This window comes from Hypanus sabinus, chromosome 12 (assembly GCF_030144855.1).
Source record: "Hypanus sabinus isolate sHypSab1 chromosome 12, sHypSab1.hap1, whole genome shotgun sequence".
NCBI classification, from domain to species: Eukaryota; Metazoa; Chordata; class Chondrichthyes; order Myliobatiformes; family Dasyatidae; genus Hypanus; species Hypanus sabinus.
Window position 1 is genome coordinate 87,039,402 of NC_082717.1, and position 19,272 is coordinate 87,058,673.

The window sequence follows — 19,272 nt, forward strand, 5'->3', positions numbered from 1 at the left end:
TCTTCCAGGCTATCCTCCCATGTGAGTCTTTGCCAAACACCTTACTAAATTCCATGTAGACAACATCCACCAATTTCCCTTCATCGATCTTCTTGATAACTTCCTTAAAAATCTCTACAAGATTAGTTAGGTAAGACTGCTACACACGGTGCCATAAGGACTATCTCTAAATAGGCCTTGTCTATCCAAATACTTCTACATCTGTCCATTAGAACACGTTTCAATAATTTACACAAGACTGATATCAGACTTGTTACATATCCTCTGAACAAGAATGACAATGGAATAGTAGGATTAAACATTTTTCCTGAGTCACATTAGAAGGAGTTCGACATAGTCCAGGAAAGTTTTCCTCCATTGAAGCCAGTTTCCTTGGGCCATTTTTGCCATAGCTAAGGAGCAAAATGGATTAGAGTGGCCAATCTTGTTTTGATTCTCATCGCCAAAATGTTATGTATCTGTGGGGCAAGAACAATGATGCGGTTGTATGATTAAATGTTTTTACCCAATCACGTTAGTAACACTACCACACTGGGCAGCTTACAGTGCGGGAACAATGAGCTGGGCCCACCAAGTCAAAAGGCACGTGCATTTGAAATCCTATGCCCAAAAGAGAGAGCCGCCCTGCACATAGGAGGACTAACTGATTCACCACGCAATCAATTACCCGCATGCGCACTTGCCATGTTTTTACAATTCCTCACACATCTGTATAAGAGAGATGCTAATGTGAGAATCTTACCTAAAGGAGAAATCACAAATGACTCGTTAAAATATTGTCACATTACTTGTTTACAACTATATATGAAATAGTAACATCATGCATCTCACAACCAATCACTACTCACTTAGATAACCAGAACATACATACAAAAGAGCAGAGAGGATATCAGAAGGGTATGAAAGGGTGTAAAGAACAGTTGATAATAGATTCTGTAGTTCCAAATCAAGCTTGGCAGAAATGTAGAAACCTGTCATGTTGTTTTATTGACTATGAAAAAGCATGTGATTCTGTCTCACACTCATAGTTCATAGAAGCTCTTCATATATATATAAAAACTATAACCAATTCTTGTGAACTTCCTACAACATGTTATTGGCATACCATTATCACCCTATCTATTAACAACTAAAGAAGAACAACCACTGCTATCAAAATAAATGGAGGCATTTTCCAGGGTGACACTTTAAGCCCACTCTGGCTCTGTCTGACATGAAAGCTGGACTCTAATTTGTTGAATTAGACAAAAATTGGATATCAAATCAAAAATAACCAAACAAATTATAACTTGATACACTTTCTATACATGGACGATTTAAAATTATATGCACTTTCATTAGGAAAGCTAAAGCAATTATTTAAAATATCCAACCCAGGATGAATCCCTGACCTAGGGACCGATGGTCTCCAGCATGCCTCTGACATGATTCCCGATGATTGAGCATGGAGCACATGGATCTGGACTTGAACTCTTGCTCAGTCTGTTCATTTACTACCCCTGACTGATAACATCCCGATACGTACCTGTGGGTGTCCTATGACTGTCACATGACCATGATGTTATTGAGTCTCTGCTGGGCATGAGGTAATGGTCTTGTGATGGTGGAGTGATGTAATTTTCCCACCAGTGAGAGGTCATGTGATGGCCTCTTTCAACAGGTATAAAAGGAGCATGTCTCGCTGTGACACAGGTCAGTTCGTAGCTTAATTCATCAGTGACTCCGTTCTGCTGCGTATTTGATTTCATGACACAGTTTCACTTCAAAGTGGAATTTTAATTTCTACTGTAAGAATCGTTGAGCCAGCAGCTCTGAAAATCACTGCCAGTTAAAGTCCAGTCAGAGAGTGAAGAATTATCAAAGTTCGCAAAACCCGAAAGAGCAAGAAAAGTTGGAAGTGTCGGCGGTAAAATAGGCTTGACCGTATTTACTCTTCATTCAAGGAATTAGTAACCTGCGTCTGAGATAGCTCCTGCATAGCATTGAAAGAGCAGAAAGAGCTGGATCCAGTGTTTCGCCAAGGAAAGGTCAGTGCCTTTAAGCCGTTTTATTTCCTTCGTCGTAAATCCTTCAGGCAAGGCATACTTCAGCTGGGATCAGCAGTAACGTCGCATCATCGAAGAATTTGTTACTTCTAGGAAAATCTCTCCTAATTGACTGTGTAAATCATTTGGACTTTTGCATTTACTACTTTTAAGAACTGTGTTTGCATTTCTCGTTTTAAGGATTGTTTGAGCTGCCGTATAGCAGCTGACTTCCGGTTAAGTGAAACATTTGTTTACTTTTGGTTATTTTTAGCAGTGTTTAATAAAGGTTTTATTTGTTTATAAAAAAACTATTTCAATTCTATATTCATTGTTGCTGAATCGTAACAATTGGGAGCTCTTGTCTGGCATGTACCATTTTTGGGCTTAAATGCTTGTTTAATTATCACTTGATGTTTTAGAAAAGGGGAATACCCGATTCTTTTGTTTGATTGGCTTGTGAGTGGTATTCGCCAACAATGAATATTGACGACTTCCTGGCATCACCAGATCTGGAGTTATTAGTGAAGGCGAAAAAGAGCGATGTATCTGAGATTGCTAGCATGTTGGAACTTAAAGATATTTCGGAGGTTACAACAAAGCCTGTAATTCAGAGGAAAATTGCAGAACACTACATAGATTCAGGTGGTTTTAGTGAAACGGTACTAGACAGGTTCCCTGTGAGTAAAGCAGCGATTCAGTTATAGCTGGAACAAGTAGCGCTAGAAAAGCTTAGAATAGAAGCTGAATTAAAACAGAAGCAATTGGAAGCTAACTTGGAACTAAGTCGGTTAGAAGCTGAAAATAAACAGAGGGAACTTAAACTTGAGATGGTGGAATTAAAGTCTGAGAATCAGATTTCTGGTTCTAGAAAAACATTTGTTGTTACTCAGGAAATTAAATTGGACACTCCATTTAATGAAGCAGAAGTAGAGAAATATTTTTAACATTTTGAAACTGCTGCTCTGACTTCAGAGTGGCTGAAAGAGAAATGGCCAGTGTTGTTACAGAGTGTAATTAAAGGCAAAGCACAAGTTTATACAACTGCTGAGCAAGCACGTGATTATGATACTGTGAAACTGCATATATTAAAGCGTATGAGCTAGTTCTGGAAGTATATAGATAAAGATTCAGAAATTTGAAGAAATCTGTGGAAAAAACTTATGTAGAATTTGCCTATGATAAAGCTATGTGTTTTGAGAGATGGGTTTCCTCTAAAAATGTAAATATGGACTATAATAAATTGAAAGAGCTGATTTTAATGGAGGAATTTAAAAGGAGCATCCCTGTTGAAGTAAGGACATACTTAAATGAGAGAGACTCTGCTTCATGACTTCATGACACTATTCCTGACTTAATTCATCATTGACTCTGTTCTGCTGCGTATTTGATTTCATGACACAGTTTTGTTTCAAAGTGGAGTTTTAATTTCTACTGTAAGAATTGTTGTGCTGGCACCTTTGAAAATCACTACCAGTTAAAGTCCAGTCGGAGAGTGAAGAATTATCAAAGTTCGTAAAACCCGAAGGATCGAGAAAAGTTGGTAGTGTCGGCGATAAAACAGGTTCGAGCTTATTCAATCTTCATTCAAGAAATTAGTAACCTGCAAACGAGATAGCTCCTGCATTACATTGAAAGAGCAGAAAGAGCTAGATGCAGCGTTTCACCAAGGAAAGGTCAGTGCCTTTAAGCTGTTTTATTTCCTTCATTGTAAATCCTTCAGGAATGGCATATTTCAACTAGGATCAGCAGTAACGTCGTGACATTGAAGAATTCGTTACATCTATGAAAATCTCTCCTAATTGACTGTGTAAATCATTTGGTCTTTTGCATTTACTACTTTTAAGAACTGTGTCTGCATTTCTCGTTTTAAGGACTGTTTGAGCTGCCGTATCGCAGTTAAGTTAGGCGTTTGTTTACTTTTGGGTTTTTTTGAGCAGTGTTTAATAAAGGTTTTATTTGTTTATAAAAAGATGTATCTCAATTCTATATTCATTGTTGCTGAATCGTAACACTCCTCATCCCTACCCTGTACCCTAACTCCCTCTCTGTCCCCAAAACTATTCCTACAGTCCTGGAAGAACACTTAAGTCTGAGCTACATCAACAGACATTGTAGTTCAGTGTCATCTTCACCAAGTGAAGAGTTTTGATCTGAGCGATTAACTCTGTTCATCTCTCCACACATGCTGCCTGACCTGTGTCATGTGAGGAGCTGGCTTATTTGTCAGTGAAAAGCCACATTTGGGGCATTGGCCATTGTTTGGTCTGTTGAGAGGATGAAACAGCTCTTTCCCATTGGTTGCCTGTGCACCATGGCACTGGTTTCCAGTTCTGGGTGCCTCACGGATATAAAAGCAGCACATGCAAGAGATTTGCTCTCTTTACATTTTCTCCGAGGGCCACTTCATGTTGAAGTCTTGACTAACACTGAAAGACCATTGGGAAAGAGCATTGCAGACATAGATGAGCCCTCCACATTTACTCAGTTAAGTACTTGTTCTTGGCCAGCTTAGTTTTGCAGTTTTATAGTTGGGAGATTGAATGGAGTATATGTTGAGTTAGAAGGTTTGATGAATGTTCAGTATTTCAGTTATGCCCAGTTTAGTACTTCACTATTTGTTTATAAATAAATAGTTAATGTACTCACTCGCAATCCGTGTCTTCAGTTTCACTCCCTGAATCAGGAATCTGCTTCCATATTACAATTGGCATGGTCGGCAGGATTCAATGGTTGGACAGAAGATGAGTATATTTGGAAGGATGAACAAGAGAGAGAACACCCATCCCCATTAGAGCAGTGCTGAATCCCAGGGGTGGATCAACAGCAACCCGGGATTTGGGAGTCATGCTAACCCACTGGCTGACTACAAGGCACCCGTAGATTAGTAAGACCAGATGGACTCCAGTGAGGTGGAAATCACACACCATATCATTCCAGTGCTGAGAATGCTAGAGACCCCAGGAGAATGTGGAGCCTGCAGGATGCTTTCTGGCTGTTTGCAGCCACCATAAAGCACCAACAAGCATGGAGCTGGCAGGAGATAGCAGCTCTTATGAATGAGGTGGAGTTGCTGCACTGCAGTGTGTCACCTGGGGGAAGCCGTCTGGTTGGCACAGAGTTAGAAGACAAGAGCATGAAGTTAGCCTGTTAGCTAATAGCGGTGCAGCTAATTGGCCAATAGAATCCCATTAGCCTTAAGGTCCGAGCCTTGATGCGGTGAGGCAATAAGCCCAACATATGAATGGGGGATGGGGATGTCTGGTTGGATTGTGAGAAACTGGAAGGGGTAGAGTGGAGTCCTGCAATTTCCCTTCAAAATGATCGTCCACCACCCCCCTGCCCATGCACTGGAGACATTGCAGGCCGGGCCGTTGACTGCGTGGTCCTATTCCTGCCCAGGGTGGTATTGGCCTGCTGCCACTCACACCCAGGAGGGAGAGGAGGAGCAGGAGCAGGAATGTGTGGGGAGTGGTACATCAGAGGAAACAGCCTCAGAGTAGAGAGATGTCCGTTTCTAATGGAAAAGAGGAGGAATTTCTTCAGCCACAGAGTGGTGAATCTGTGGAATTCATTGGCACAGGCAGCTGTGAAGGTCACTTCATATGGCATGTTTAAGACAGAGGTTGATAGGTTCTTGATTAATCAAGGCATGAAGAGATATGGGGAGAAGGCAGAAGATTGCAGCTGAGAGGAAAATGGATCAGCCATGATGCACTGGCAGAGCAAAGTTGATAGGCCATATCTGGTCCTCTATCTTTGGTCATGTGTTCCTATGGCCTCTACAATCAACCCCCACCCACAACGTGGGGTAACACTCTGGTTCACCAAAGGCCCCAGCCATTGGCGGGGAGGCAAGAAGTGGTGGAAAGCTGCTGCCCTCCACCCTATGACAGGCAAGAACATCACGGAGGATCCAGCCAATTAGCTGAGTTGGTGACTGTAACCCCACAGCTCCGAGAGCAGCCGGGCCAATTAGAATCCATACTGACTCTGGGCAGTGGCCAATGGCATGGCAGTATGGAATACTCAGTGGCATGAGCAAAGCTGGGAGGTGCAAGGGCAACCTATCACAAACATATCTAGAGGAATGCACATCAATGGCAGATTATGGTCCACCGTGCAGGTGGCCACATTTCACCAAGGAGGCCATACATAACACTGCTGTGGATAGAACAGCTGAGTTCAGGAAGAGGACCACTGTTACCTGGTGGACTGGCCATAACAGACGAGTGGGCAATTAGGGTTGTACAGGACGAGGAAACGCAGAGGCTCAAGGGATGGTGTTGTGTGTGGTTGTGATGACTGGGCTGGGATTGACACAAAGTGAATGGACAGCTGTTTGGAAGGGTGAAGTTTGATTGGGGAAATCAAGGAGGCTGATGTCATGGAGGCAGCTGAAGATGAAAGCATCTAGAGAGGGCAAAAGGCCTGAAGGACATGTTCCATCTGTAGGTGGATATGAATTGGAATGGGCCAAGCATCTCGCTTGATAAGAAATTCACACTTGTGATCTGACTAGGGATCTATGGAAGAAGAATATTACTTTGTATCCTACAAACAGCTTCTGGAATCGTAATTTTCCTCACTATTGAAAGACACCATGTTTCTGGGCTTTAGTGGATTTCCCAACCTGCTGTTCTGTTGGATTTTCAAAACAAACTATTTGGTATGAAGCAACTCATTTCTCCTGTTTGATCAGTGACTGAAATTAATATTGCAACATAGGTACAGGTTGTTTTTGCAGATTTTAGTTCCTGCTGGTTGAGTAGGAGAAATTAAAACTCTATTCCTCCCAACACTGATTCTGTCACAGAATAACCTTCCAAAAGATATTTTGGCCCCACCTTCAGCAGATCTCAGTCATTCATCTCCTAGTAACTTAAATATTAATCTCCCTCATCACGGGAAGCAGGGAACATTCAGGAAGAAAACAATTTTGTCTTCACCATATTAATTGGTGGAATAAAGGGGAGAAGAAAGTGTTTGTGTTTGGGGTGTGTGATAGCAACAGGGTCCATGAAACCCCATGCTGGTTTCTCCTGTCGATAGCTGTGCAGGCTGAGGAAATGAGAGACTGGGGATTGAGAAGTGCAAGGTGAAGCATTTGAGAAGATGAAATCAAGGTTGAAGAGATACAGTAAATAGGGAGGGTAGATGAGCAGAAGAACCTTGGATTACAATTCCATAAATCCCTGAAATTCCCAGCACATATGGACAAGGTGGTGAAGAATTCAGATGGGATGCTTGCGTTCATCAATGGAATATAGTGAATATAATGGCAAGGATGTCATGTAATGACCATATTAACCACTGGCTAGACCTGGAGTATCATGTGAACTGGAGAGTGTGCAGAGGATGCCTGGATAGGAACACTGCAGTTAAAAGGATGGTTTGGATCGGCTGGGATTCTACCCCAAAACAGCGTATGCTCTGTGTAACTATATCAAAGTATACAAACATGCACAAAATGGTGGAGGAACTCAGCAGGCTAGGCAGCATCTATGGAAAAAAGTACAGTTGATGTTTTGGGCCAGGAACAAATAGAGTTAACAATTTTTCCATAGATGATGCCTGGTCTGCTGAGTTCCTCCAACATTTTGCATGTGTTATTCAAATTTCCAGTATCTGCAGATCTTCTCTTGTTTGCAAAGTTTACAAAAGCTATGAAAGGAATATATGGGGAAGATTATAAGAAATTGTAAGCTTAGTTGGTATGTCCACAATGTTTCTCCAAACATGGGGTGGTGGTGAGTGAGTTGAAGTGCCTAAGGCTCCCTTGTCTCCTGTGGGAGATGATTTCCAGGTAATTCACACTGGGCGGGAGGTGCAGGTAATGTAGCACAAGGCTTCTCAACTGTTCACAACCAGAAACAAGAGAACAGAGGTAGATCTTGTGCAGATCTTAGAGGAATATGAAAGAGCAAAGATGCTGGGAACAAGTTTTGGACACAGGACATGGGAACAGAAGAGGGAGGCCCTGGAACGGTTTGGCCATGAGGATGAAAGTCTTAGTATTGTATCCCTGTTTCACCAGAAGCTTGTTAGCCTTGGCTGTTAAGATACAGGTCAAATGTAATTTCTGAGAGTCACAGAGGGGACAGAATGGAAACAAACTGTGTGACCCAATGAGTCCAAGCTGATAATCACATATTTCTGTTTATACCAATCCTCCCGAGGAAACCTCCTCAATCACATGAAGAATGTTCAATCTCTACACAGGCAGCACAGGGGTAAAATCAAGTTGAACAGTTGGGACAACACATGAACCAATGAATTTCAGTGTGAAACTGGAGTGTTTCCCCGTGGTGCTCATTGACTTCAGTTTTACCAGGACTCCTTGATGTCCCACTCACCCACTCATCCACACACAACCTGACGCTGTCACCTCCCACTGGAATTCAACTCCTTATTCCGTGTTGAGATCAAGGCCAGGATGGGGTCTGGAGCTGAGTGGTTTTGGCAAAGCCAGATGGGCATTAGTGAGGAGGCTAGTATTCAGGAGGGCATTAGTGAGTGAGTGCATTTTAAATGCCGAATATAGAACAGTACAGCACACTATGGGCCCTTCAGGCATAATGTTGTGATGAGATTTCAACAGTTTCCAAGATAAATTTAACCTCCCTACCTACACAGAGTCTAACCCTCCATTTGCCTTCCATGCGTGTGCTTATCTAACAGTGTCCTAGTCTTCTTAATGTATAGGCCTCTATCACCACCCACAGCTGTGCATTGCAGACACCTACCACTCCATGTAATATAACTGCCTCTGGCATTTCCCCTAAGCTTTCTTCCACTTAGCTCTCAGCCCATCTAACCCATCCATCCATTTCCTCATCCAAGCCATTTATAAATATCACAAAGAGCAGAGGCCCCTGAACAGATCCCAGTGGAACACCACTGGTCATAGATCTCTGGGCAGAATACCCTCCATCGAGTAACACTGCCTGTCTTCTGTAGGCAAGCCAATTCTGAATCCATGCAGCTAAGTTTCCCTGGATCCCATGCATCCTGATTTCTGAAAGAGTCTAACAAGGGAACCTCGTCAAACACCTTACTGTAGTCCATATATGCCACATCCATCACTCTAGCAGCATCAATTTGTTTTGTGACTTCCTCAAAGAAGTCAATCAACCTCGTGTGGCACAACCTGCCCCTCACAAAGACATATTGACTACTCATAAGTCAAGTCAAGTCAAGGCAACTTTTATTGTCATTTCAACCATAACTGCTGGTAGTGAAAACGAGACAATGTTTTTCAGGACCATGGTTTACATGACACAGTACAAAAAAATAGATTGAACTACGTAATAAAAAAAACACAGAGAAAGCTATACTAGACTGCAGACTTACACTAGACTGCATAAAATGCACAAAAACAGCGCAGACATTTCAATAAATAATAAAAAGGACAGTAGGACAAGGTATCAGTCCAGACTTCGGGTATTGAGGAGGCTGATAGCTTGGGGGAAGAAACAGTTACATAGTCTGGTTGTGAGAGCCCGAATGCTTCGGAGTCTTTTCCCAGACGGCAGGAGGGAGAAGAGATTATATGAGGGGTGCATGGGGTCCTTCATAATGCTGTTTCCTTTGCGGATGCAGCGTGTAGTGTAAATGTCCGTAGTGGTGGGAAGAGAGACCTCGATGATCTTCTCAGCTGACCTCACTACCCGCTGCAGGGTCTTGCGATCCAAGATGGTGCAATTTCCGAACCAGGCAGTGATGCAGTTACTCAGGATGCTCTCAATACAACCCCTGTAGAATGTGATGTGAATGGGGGGGGGCGGGAGGGGAGGAGATGGACTTTCCTCAGCCTTCGCAGAAAGTAGAGATGCAGCTGGGCTTTCTTTGCTATGGAGCTGGTGTTAAGGCACCAGGTGAGATTCTCCGTTAGGTGAACACCAAGAAATTTGGTGCTCTTTACGATCTCTACCGAGGAGCCGTCGAAGTTCAGCAAGGAGTGATCGCTCTGTGCCCTCCTGAAGTCAACACCATCTCTTTTATTTTGTTCACATTAAGAGACAGGTTGTCGGCAAACTTGATGATATGGTTCGAGCTGTGTTTTGCAGCACAGTTGTGGGTCAGCATAGTGAACAGCAGTGAACTGAGCATGTAAACCTGGGGAGCCCCCATGCTCAGTGTGATGGTGTTGGAGGTGCTGCTCCCGATCCGGACTGACTGAGGTCTCCCAGTCAGGAAGTCCAGGATCCAGTTGCAGAGGGAGGTGCTCAGGCCCAATAGGCTCAGCTTTCCAATCAGTTTCTGAGGGATGATTGTGTTGAATGCTGAACTGAAGTCTATGAACAGCATCCGAACGTACGTGTCTTTTTTGTCCAGATGGGTTAAGGCCAGGTGGAGGGTGGTGGCAATGGCGTCATCTGTTGAGCAGTTGGGACGGTGTGCAAACTTCAGGGGGTCCAGTGAGGGGGGCAGCAGGGTCTTGATATGCCTCATGATGAGTCTCACAAAACACTTCATGATGATGGATGTAAGTGCAATGGGACGGTAGTCATTTTGGCAGGACACTGAAGACTTCTTCGGCACGGGGACGATGGTGGCGGCCTTGAAGCACGTTGGAATGGTGGCGCTGCTCGGGGAGATGTTGAAGATGTCAGTGAGGATATCTGCTAGCTGGTCTGCACATCCTCTGAGCACTCTACCAGGGATGTTGTCTGGTCCAGCAGCCTTCCGTGGTTTGACCCTGCACAGGGTTCCTCTCACGTCGGCCATGGAGAGACACAGCACCTGGTCATTTGTAGGAGGGGTGGACTTCCTCGCCGCCACATCATTTTCAGCCTCAAACCGGGCGTAGAAGTTGTTCAGCACATCTGGGAGGGAGGCATCACCCACACAGTCAGGTGATGTTGTCTTGTAATTGGTGATGTCCTGGATGCCCTTCCACATGCGCCGCGTGTCGCCGCTGTCCTGGAAGTAACTGTGGATCAGCTGGGCATGTGCATGCTTTGCCCCTCTGATGGCTCGGGACAGTTTGGCCCTTGCTGTTGTTAGAGCTGCCTTGTCGCCTGCTCTGAAGGTGGAGTCGCAGGACCTCAGCAGTGCAGGCACCTCTGCGGTCATCCATGGCTTCTGGTTGGCACGTATAGTGATGGTCTTGGACAGAGTAACATCATCAATGCACTTACTGATGTAGCTGGTCACTGATGCTGTGTACTCCTCTAAGTTGGTAGAGTCTCCATCGGTTGCAGCCTCCCTGAACGTGTGCCAGTCAGTGTGATCAAAGCAGATTGAAGAGCAGAGATGGCTCCTGCTGGCCAGGTTCTCACCGGCTTCTGAACTGGTCTGGAGCGCCTGGCGAACGGTCTGTATGCTGGGATTAGCATAACAGAGATGCGGTCTGAGTATCCGAGGTGGGGCGGGGCTCTGCCCGGTACACATTGGTGTTGTTTGTGTAAACCAGGTCCAACACGTTCTCCCCCTCATTGCAAAGTCCACATACTGATGGAATTTGGGGAGCACTGACTCAAGGTTCGCGTGGTTAAAATCACCGGCGACAATAAACAGTCCATCAGGGTGTGCGTTCTGCAGTTCGCTAATAGCCCCGTACAGTTCACAGAGCGCCTCCTTAGCATTAGCGCTGGGGGGAATGTACACACCGAATATAAGGACAGAGGTGAATTCCCGTGGCAAATGAAATGGTCTGCATCGAACTGCCACAGATTCCACTAATGATGAGCTGTGTCTGGAAACCAGCACAGAGTTCTTACACCATTCCGTGTCGATATAAACACAGACACCGCCACCGCGAACCTTACCGGAGACAGCTGCATCTCTGTCCGAACGAAACAAAGCTAGCCCGTCCAGCTGGATGGCAGTGTCCGAAATCCCATCAGTGAGCCATGTCTCTGTGAAGACAAACGCGGAGCAAACTCTGTACTCCCGCCGAGTATTACGTTGGAGTCGGATGTAGTCCATTTTATTGTCCAGGGAGAGGACATTGGAGAGCAGAATGGACGGGAGAGCCGGCTGGCTAGGGTTTGCTTTTAGCCTGGCAGGGACCTCTGCCCGTTTGCCTCGCTTCCGCTTCCTCGCACATCGCTTTCGACGTCTCCATCTCCGGCTCCCATCATCAGGCAAGTCCGAGGATTGTAGGCCCGTTCCCCTCAGCAGGCCGACGTCGGGTAATTCAGCCAGCAGATCTTTGTGAAGGTTTGTTTTTGGGCGATCTCTGTATTGTAGTAGTATCTGGTGATGGTAGATAGCTGCTCTGTTATCCATGTGCCCTAATCGAAAATTGTGTATCAAACTTAAAATTGAAAATTAAATTAAAGTACACCAGGTCTGAAAGGCTGCTGCTGTCATTCCACGCCGCCTCATCAATGATCAGTCTGTGCTTCCACAAATGCTCATAAATTCCATCTCTAAGAATCCTCTCCAATGGTTTGCCACTGATGTGAGACCCACTGGTCCTAGGATTATCCCTGTGACCTTTTTTGAACCCAGGAATAACATTTGCCACCCTCCAGTCTCCTGGTTCTACAACTGTGGCCTGTGAGGATGCAAAGATCATGGCCAAAGGCACAGCAGGAAGAGGCAACCTGACAGGGAGGGAGATGGCAGGGAAAGGTGTTGGAAACCAGTTATGGACATTGGGCATTTCTCTTTGATGGGGTATGTGGAGAGAGGGGCCTGTGTGGAGGATGTTTAATGGCCATAAGATCCGGACAAACCCATACTGGTTACTCTTGCATGTAACTTTGTAGTCTTGAGGAAATGAGAGTTCAGGAGCTGTTGTCAATTGCAAGGTGGATGCATTTGGTCAGGTGAATGGTTGTGACCTCAGGGGGGGTTAATGAATTCATGGGACTTGGGTTACAAGATCACAGACCCCAGAAATTGTAGCACAGGTGGATAAGGTAGTGAAGAAGGCAGATGGGATACTGTGATGTAGAGCAGGAACATCGTGTAACAACTTTATAATGCATTGCAGTCTGGGAGTGAAACCCGCAGCTCTTTTCTCTGCACAGTAGGAAGGGAGTAATTTCACTGGAGGGGGTGCAGAGGAGATTCACCTGGAAGCTGAGGTGTAACATTACAAATTTCTAACTTCAAAGTAAATTTATTATCTAAGTACATATCCATTGTGTCACCATATACAACTCATTTTCTTGTGGGCATTCACTGGAAATACAAGAAAAATCATTCAATCATTGAAAGACTGAAGCCAACAAGATGGACAGACACCAATGTACAAATGATAACAAACTCCAAATACAAAAATAAGGAAAAAAGGAAATAATAGAAATATAGATTTAATAAATATTGAGAACATGAGATGAAAAGTACTCGAAAGTGTGCCCTTGTTGTGGAAAGGAAAGCAACATAACTTGAGAACCAGCACCTTAGCTACTCCCTCCACGTGTTGCAGTTTCTGGACACATCAGTCCAGGTGATTCCCTTTCTCTACATCACAGCCGGCCAATTCTTTCCACTTCACCTTGGCTCATTGTTTCTGTCCACATTATGCTCCATCTTCATATCCTCACAGTAACCCTGTCAAAGATTTCCATTCGATTCCATCCACCCCACCCATCCTCTGGGCATCTCAAAGCTAACTTGATCGTTCTCCTGATGAAGGATCTTTGACCTGGAACATTAACTCTGTTTCTCTTTCTACAGACTGCGTATTGATAGTGAATGATCAGCCATGATCTCAGAATGGCGGTGCAGACTCGAGGGGCCGAATGGTTTACTTCTGCACCTATTGTCTATTGTCTACAGCTACTGCCTGACCTGATGAGTGTTTCCAACATATTCTGCCATCATTTCTAACCAGAATTGAAAGTCCCCCATCCTCTGTCTTTAACCCAGTATCAGGAACACAGGAGTTGAGGACAAGACTCTAGCAATATCTGTCCTTCACTCTTCCTGCAAACTGAGATGCTCTCAATAATCCAGGTAACAGAAATAAGGACAGACATTGCTGAAACCCTGAGGCAGCTCCTCTGGAGGGCAGACAAGACTAAAAATGAGTTGTCAACTGCTGACGCTGCAACATGCAATCCAAAAGCCTGCAGTCTGCTGTAGAGAGTTGTCTAAGGTAGACTGGGGAACAGTAATTGTGGGGTTAACAACAAATCAGTAAAGGCAAATGTATAATGGGTACATGGGAATAGTGTTCCTTCCTGTCAGGGACAGCAATAAAACAGGAAGTGTGGAACCAGTCGTGGCCAAAAGGGGCAACTAGGGATGGTAACATCACCCACTTCAAGCCCTCTGAAAGCTGGAACAGCCACCATACTTCTTGTTCTTCAACAGAGAAGACTGATGCAAAATACTTATTCAGTTCATCTGCCATTTCCTTGTCCCCCATTACCATCTCTCCGGCATCGTTTTCATCTGGTACGATACACACTCTTGCCTTTCTTTTACACTTCATGCATCTGAAGGAATTTCTGGTATTTTCTTTAATAATAATCGCTAGCTTTGTATTCCATCTTTACCCTCTTAATGATGTTTTAAGTTGCCTTCAGCTGGTATTCGAACGTTTCCCAATTGCCTAACTTCCCACTAATTTTTGCTTTATTATATGCCCTCTCTTTGGCATTGGCCTTCACTTTGCTTGTTAGCCATGGTTCTGTCATCTTTCCTTTAGAATACTTCTTCCTCTTTGGGGTGTATATGTCCTGTGCTTTCCGAATTGCTTCCAGAAATTTATGTCATGGCTGCTCTGCCGTCATCCTTGCCAATGTTCTTTTCTAATCAATTCTGTCCAGCTCCTCTCCCATGCCTCTGTAATTCCCTTTACTCCACTGTAATACTGATACATCTGACTTCAGTTCTCCTTCTCAAATTTCAGGCGGTGCTTGGTCATATTATGATCACTTGCCCCTAAGCTCTCTAATCAATTGTGGTTCACACAACATCCAATCCAGAATAGCTGGTCCCCTAGTGGGCTCAGCCATGAGGTGCTCTGAAAAGCCATCTCATAGGCACTCTAGAAATTAGCTCTCTTGGAATCCAGCACCAACCTGATCTTCCCAATCTTCCTGCTATTGAAATCCCCCATGACTATTGTAACATCGCCCTTTTGGCTTGCGTCTTTGTTGTAATTTGTAGACCACATCCTCACTACTGTTTGTAGGTCTGTATACAACTTCAGTCAAGGTCTTTTTACCCTTGCAGTTCCTTAGCTCCATCCACAATGATTCAACACCTTCTGACCCTATGTCACCTCTTTCTAATGAAAGTTCTATGATACATTCAAAAGAACCAAGAGTAGCAATGATGCATCGTCAGACATGAATGTGTATCAAATGGCTTTTCAGGGGTTCTATCTGCCAAAACTTGACACTGATCCATTTAAAGAGACTTTGGAGTTGTTGGGCAAACCAAAGGAGCAACAAAGGAGAGATGGTCTGAGAGAAGGAATTCAAGATTTAGGGTCAGCATTACTGAGGGCACAGCAATGGAGCAAGGATTTGTAATATTATTTGGAAATAATTATAGTACAGATCCTTTTGATGCTTTGAACATTTTCTGAACAGGAAAATTTGCAACCATCTATCAGAGCCACTGAGCATAGAGTGAAGAATGTTGACAAAGAAAATACAAAAGCTGGAATGTAGAGAGGGATAGATTGCTCTGTGTGAATGAGTGTGAAGCTGAGTGGGGGAACCATTGAAGAGTTGTTGGGTGGGAAAGGATAGGAGAAGGTGTGAATGGGTCACTGTTAAAAGTCCACAGCAGATAGGATACTTTGAAGAGTCTCCTTTGTGCTTCCAGTTCTGTGACCTTCAGTTTCCATCCCAATGCTTGTACACCAGGTGTATCTGACGGATTCTGTTTCTCATCTGTTAATTGATGTGTCAGACATGGTGATAATGTTGTAATGTGTTTATTCTGATCCTGGTAACTAACAATGATCGTGTCACTCTATGGTCCCTGTGGATGCCACATGCCTGTATAAATAGAGGACCTAACTGAGTGAATGGACTCAACTGTCAGTATAAGGTTTTTCCTTTTGAAGGGCATCATATTTACTGTGAACATGATAATAGATTGTATAATCTACCTTTTGAACGGTTTCGGACCTCATTACTATCGGATCCTGACAGTCATTGGAGTTCTCTGTAAGTCATTCTAACCATTGCCTTCTTGAATGCTCTGAAATGGAACTTGGTGTTGGATTTGTTCAGCTTTGTTTATTTCTGACTGTTATTCCAGCTCTGAATCTTCACTGGAATTCCTCGTCTCTTCCCTGATTTTACTCTTGCCTCTCTGTCACATCTGCCAAGCTTCAGTCTTATTGGGTGAGCGTCCGTCATCCTTTGCTCCTTCAGATCTGCATTGGTCAGACTCTGGGTCCTGAAGAGCAACGTATTTATTGATTTCTAGATCCTACTGGCTTAATTCCAATGTAGTCAGATGGTGTGATGTATTCCATGTAAAATGACTTGATAAGGGCAGAATTGCTATCTGCAACGTTTGATTATTTGTCCTATTCTTTAAATGTGGCTAAACCCTACTGATGGATTTTCTAGAGGTGTATAAAGAATGAGAACCTCTATTTAACACCATTAACCAACACAGAATTTTCAAAGGACTTTATCATCAATGAAGTTCATTTGAAATGTGACCACAGTTACAACAAACCCGAAACTGTCAACTCACCCCATCTGTCAGGACCCAATTGTCCAAATCGGGAACTCACAGCTTTCTCCAGCTAACTTCCCTTTTCTAAACAAATGTTTCTCCCATTGATCTCAGTCACTTTGTGTTGACGACCAAAGTTGTGTTGTGTTGGTGGTGTAATGGATAGTCTGAAGGGTTGTCAGAGGTTACAGAGGGACATCGATAGGATGTAGAACTGGGATGAGAAGTGGCAGAAATCTTCCATGCAGATAAGTGTGAAGTGGTCATATTGGAAGGTCAAATTTTTAGACAGAATATAATAATGATGATAAGACTCTTGGCAGTGTGGAGGATGTGAGAGATCTTGGGGGTCATGTCCATAGGACACTCAAAGCTGCTGTGTAGGTTGTCAGTGTTGGTAAGAAGGCACATATCATGTGTTGACATTCATCAACCTTGGGATGAGTTCAAGAGCTGTGAGGTAATGTTACAGCTATATAGGACTTCGGTCAGATCACACTTGGAGTACTGTGTTCATTTCTGGTCACCTCACTGCAGGAAGGATGTGGATACTATAGACAGAGTGCAGAGGAGATTTACAAGGACGTTGCCTGGATTGGAGGGCACACCTAATGAGAATAGATTGAGTGAACTTGGTCTTTTCTCCTTGGAGCGACGGAGGATGAGAGGTGACCTGATCGATGCATGTAAGATGATTAGGGGCTTTGATCATGTGGATAGGCAGAAGCTTTTTCCCAGGGCTGAAATGGCTAACACGAGGGGGCATAGTTTATGGTGCCTGTAAATCGGTATCAAGCTGTTTTTCACACAGAGAGTGCTGGGTGCGTGGAATGCACTACCGGCAATGGTGGTAGAAGCAGATACAACAGGGTCTTTTAAGAGCCTCTTAAATAGTTACATGGAGCTTAGAAAAGTAGAGAACTATGTGCTAGGGAAATTCCAGGCAGTTTCTAGAGTAGGTAGCATGGTTGGCACAACATTGTGGGCCGAAGGGCCTGTGAATTTCTGTAGATTTCTCTGTTCTATGTTTACCCTAATAAATGGAGATGTTAAGTTGACAAATGAAGAGCTGGAGATGGACCGTGTTGATAAGGGACAGCTGGAAATTGCATCAAGGTCACTGAAAGTTTCCAATTCCAGGGTGTGAAAAGAAGTGGCTATCCAATCAGTCAAAATGTGAAGGGAAAAGAGGGGAAGAAGACACATGTGAGACTGGTATATAGAATGTTCCTGAGTTTCCACCCTGAGATAGGACCAACTGGGAACTCAATGGCTTCACCTGCCAACACCTTCTTGTTCAAACCAGGTGAGTGAACAAGATGTTCTCTGTGAGGACAAGTTAAACCAGCTGGATATCCAACTCTTCAACTCATCCAAGTGGTTCCCATTGTCAGCCAGATAGGGAGCTCCAATGGCTTCTTTCATCTAATGTTTCATTGTCAAACTAGACTTCAACCCATTGGCCTCCCCATTTATTTAATTTTAACTGTTAAACCTACAGTAATTAACAGTGATTCTATTTTCTCTCCTTCACTTGACTGACTTACATTGTTTACTTTTCCAATATTCACAGCTAACTTGATGGCAATTGTAACTCTATCACGAGGGCGGTGTGGACTCTCCAAAGGTGTCACTTGGTATCTTCTGGCAATGGCCGTGGCAGATCTACTGGTTGTCATATTTAACGTCATTCCAAAAGTGATATATTACTATTATAAACCTCCCCTTTGCAACATCATAAATACCATGAGTTACGTGTCTGTGGCTAGTTCCGTCTGGCTCACTGTTGCCTTCACCTTTGACCGGATGGTGGCCATTTGCTTCCAGAGGCTGAAGCCCAGATACTGCAATGAGAAAGGTGCAGCTATTGTTATTGCAGTGGTGAGTGTGCTGAGTTTGTTCACCAACATCCCGTGGTATTTCACGTACAAGTCTTATATCTGCTGGGTATCGCTTGATTTCATATTTTCCCGTGTGTGGCAAGCCTTTGACTGGGGGCACCGTGTTTTAACCCCAGTTGTCCCCTTCGTGCTGATCCTGCTGCTCAACGTGGTCACTATTAGGCACATTCTGATGGCCAGTGTAGCCCGCAGGAGACTAAGGGGTCAGCGGAATGGGGAGGAGAAGGACGACCAAGAGATGAAGAATCGAAGAAAATCCATCATTTTGCTCTTCACTTTATCGGCCAGTTTTATCCTGTTATGGATGACACATGTGGTCATTCTAGCAGTTGAGTATATTACTATGCAGTATTTCGTAATGACACCTTCATATCTCGTGGCTCAAATGATGGGAGTAATGCTTCGGTCATTCAGCTCCTGTACCAACATGTTTATTTATGCCATCACCCAGAGAAAGTTCCGAGAGGAGATGAAAAATGTTGTGAAATATCCCTTTAGGGCCATCCTGAGTTTCTGTAGAAGTTAGAGAGAGAATTGGAAAATTCAACCCAGGACAGGTGGTAATGTCATTGTTCCTGACTAGCAAAACCCAATTGTAAATTCAGATCAAAGAGCTTTGAAAATGAGAATTGATTGTCCACATTTAATCAGTTGGTGTGTTCATTGGAATTGTAAAGCATTGTCTCCAGCCTCCCAGATAACTGTGGTCTATTAAAATGTGCCAATGGCTGAAA

The 19,272-nt window shown here is 43.9% G+C and overlaps 1 protein-coding gene across 1 annotated transcript; it reads left to right on the forward strand.

Moving 5' to 3' along the window:
- Positions 1–18,287: 18,287 nt before the first annotated feature.
- Positions 18,288–19,064, forward strand: LOC132402406 (probable G-protein coupled receptor 139). The gene has a single exon (XM_059985263.1). It carries the CDS (start codon positions 18,288–18,290, stop codon positions 19,062–19,064), a length of 777 nt encoding a protein of 258 aa, XP_059841246.1.
- Positions 19,065–19,272: the final 208 nt, after the last annotated feature.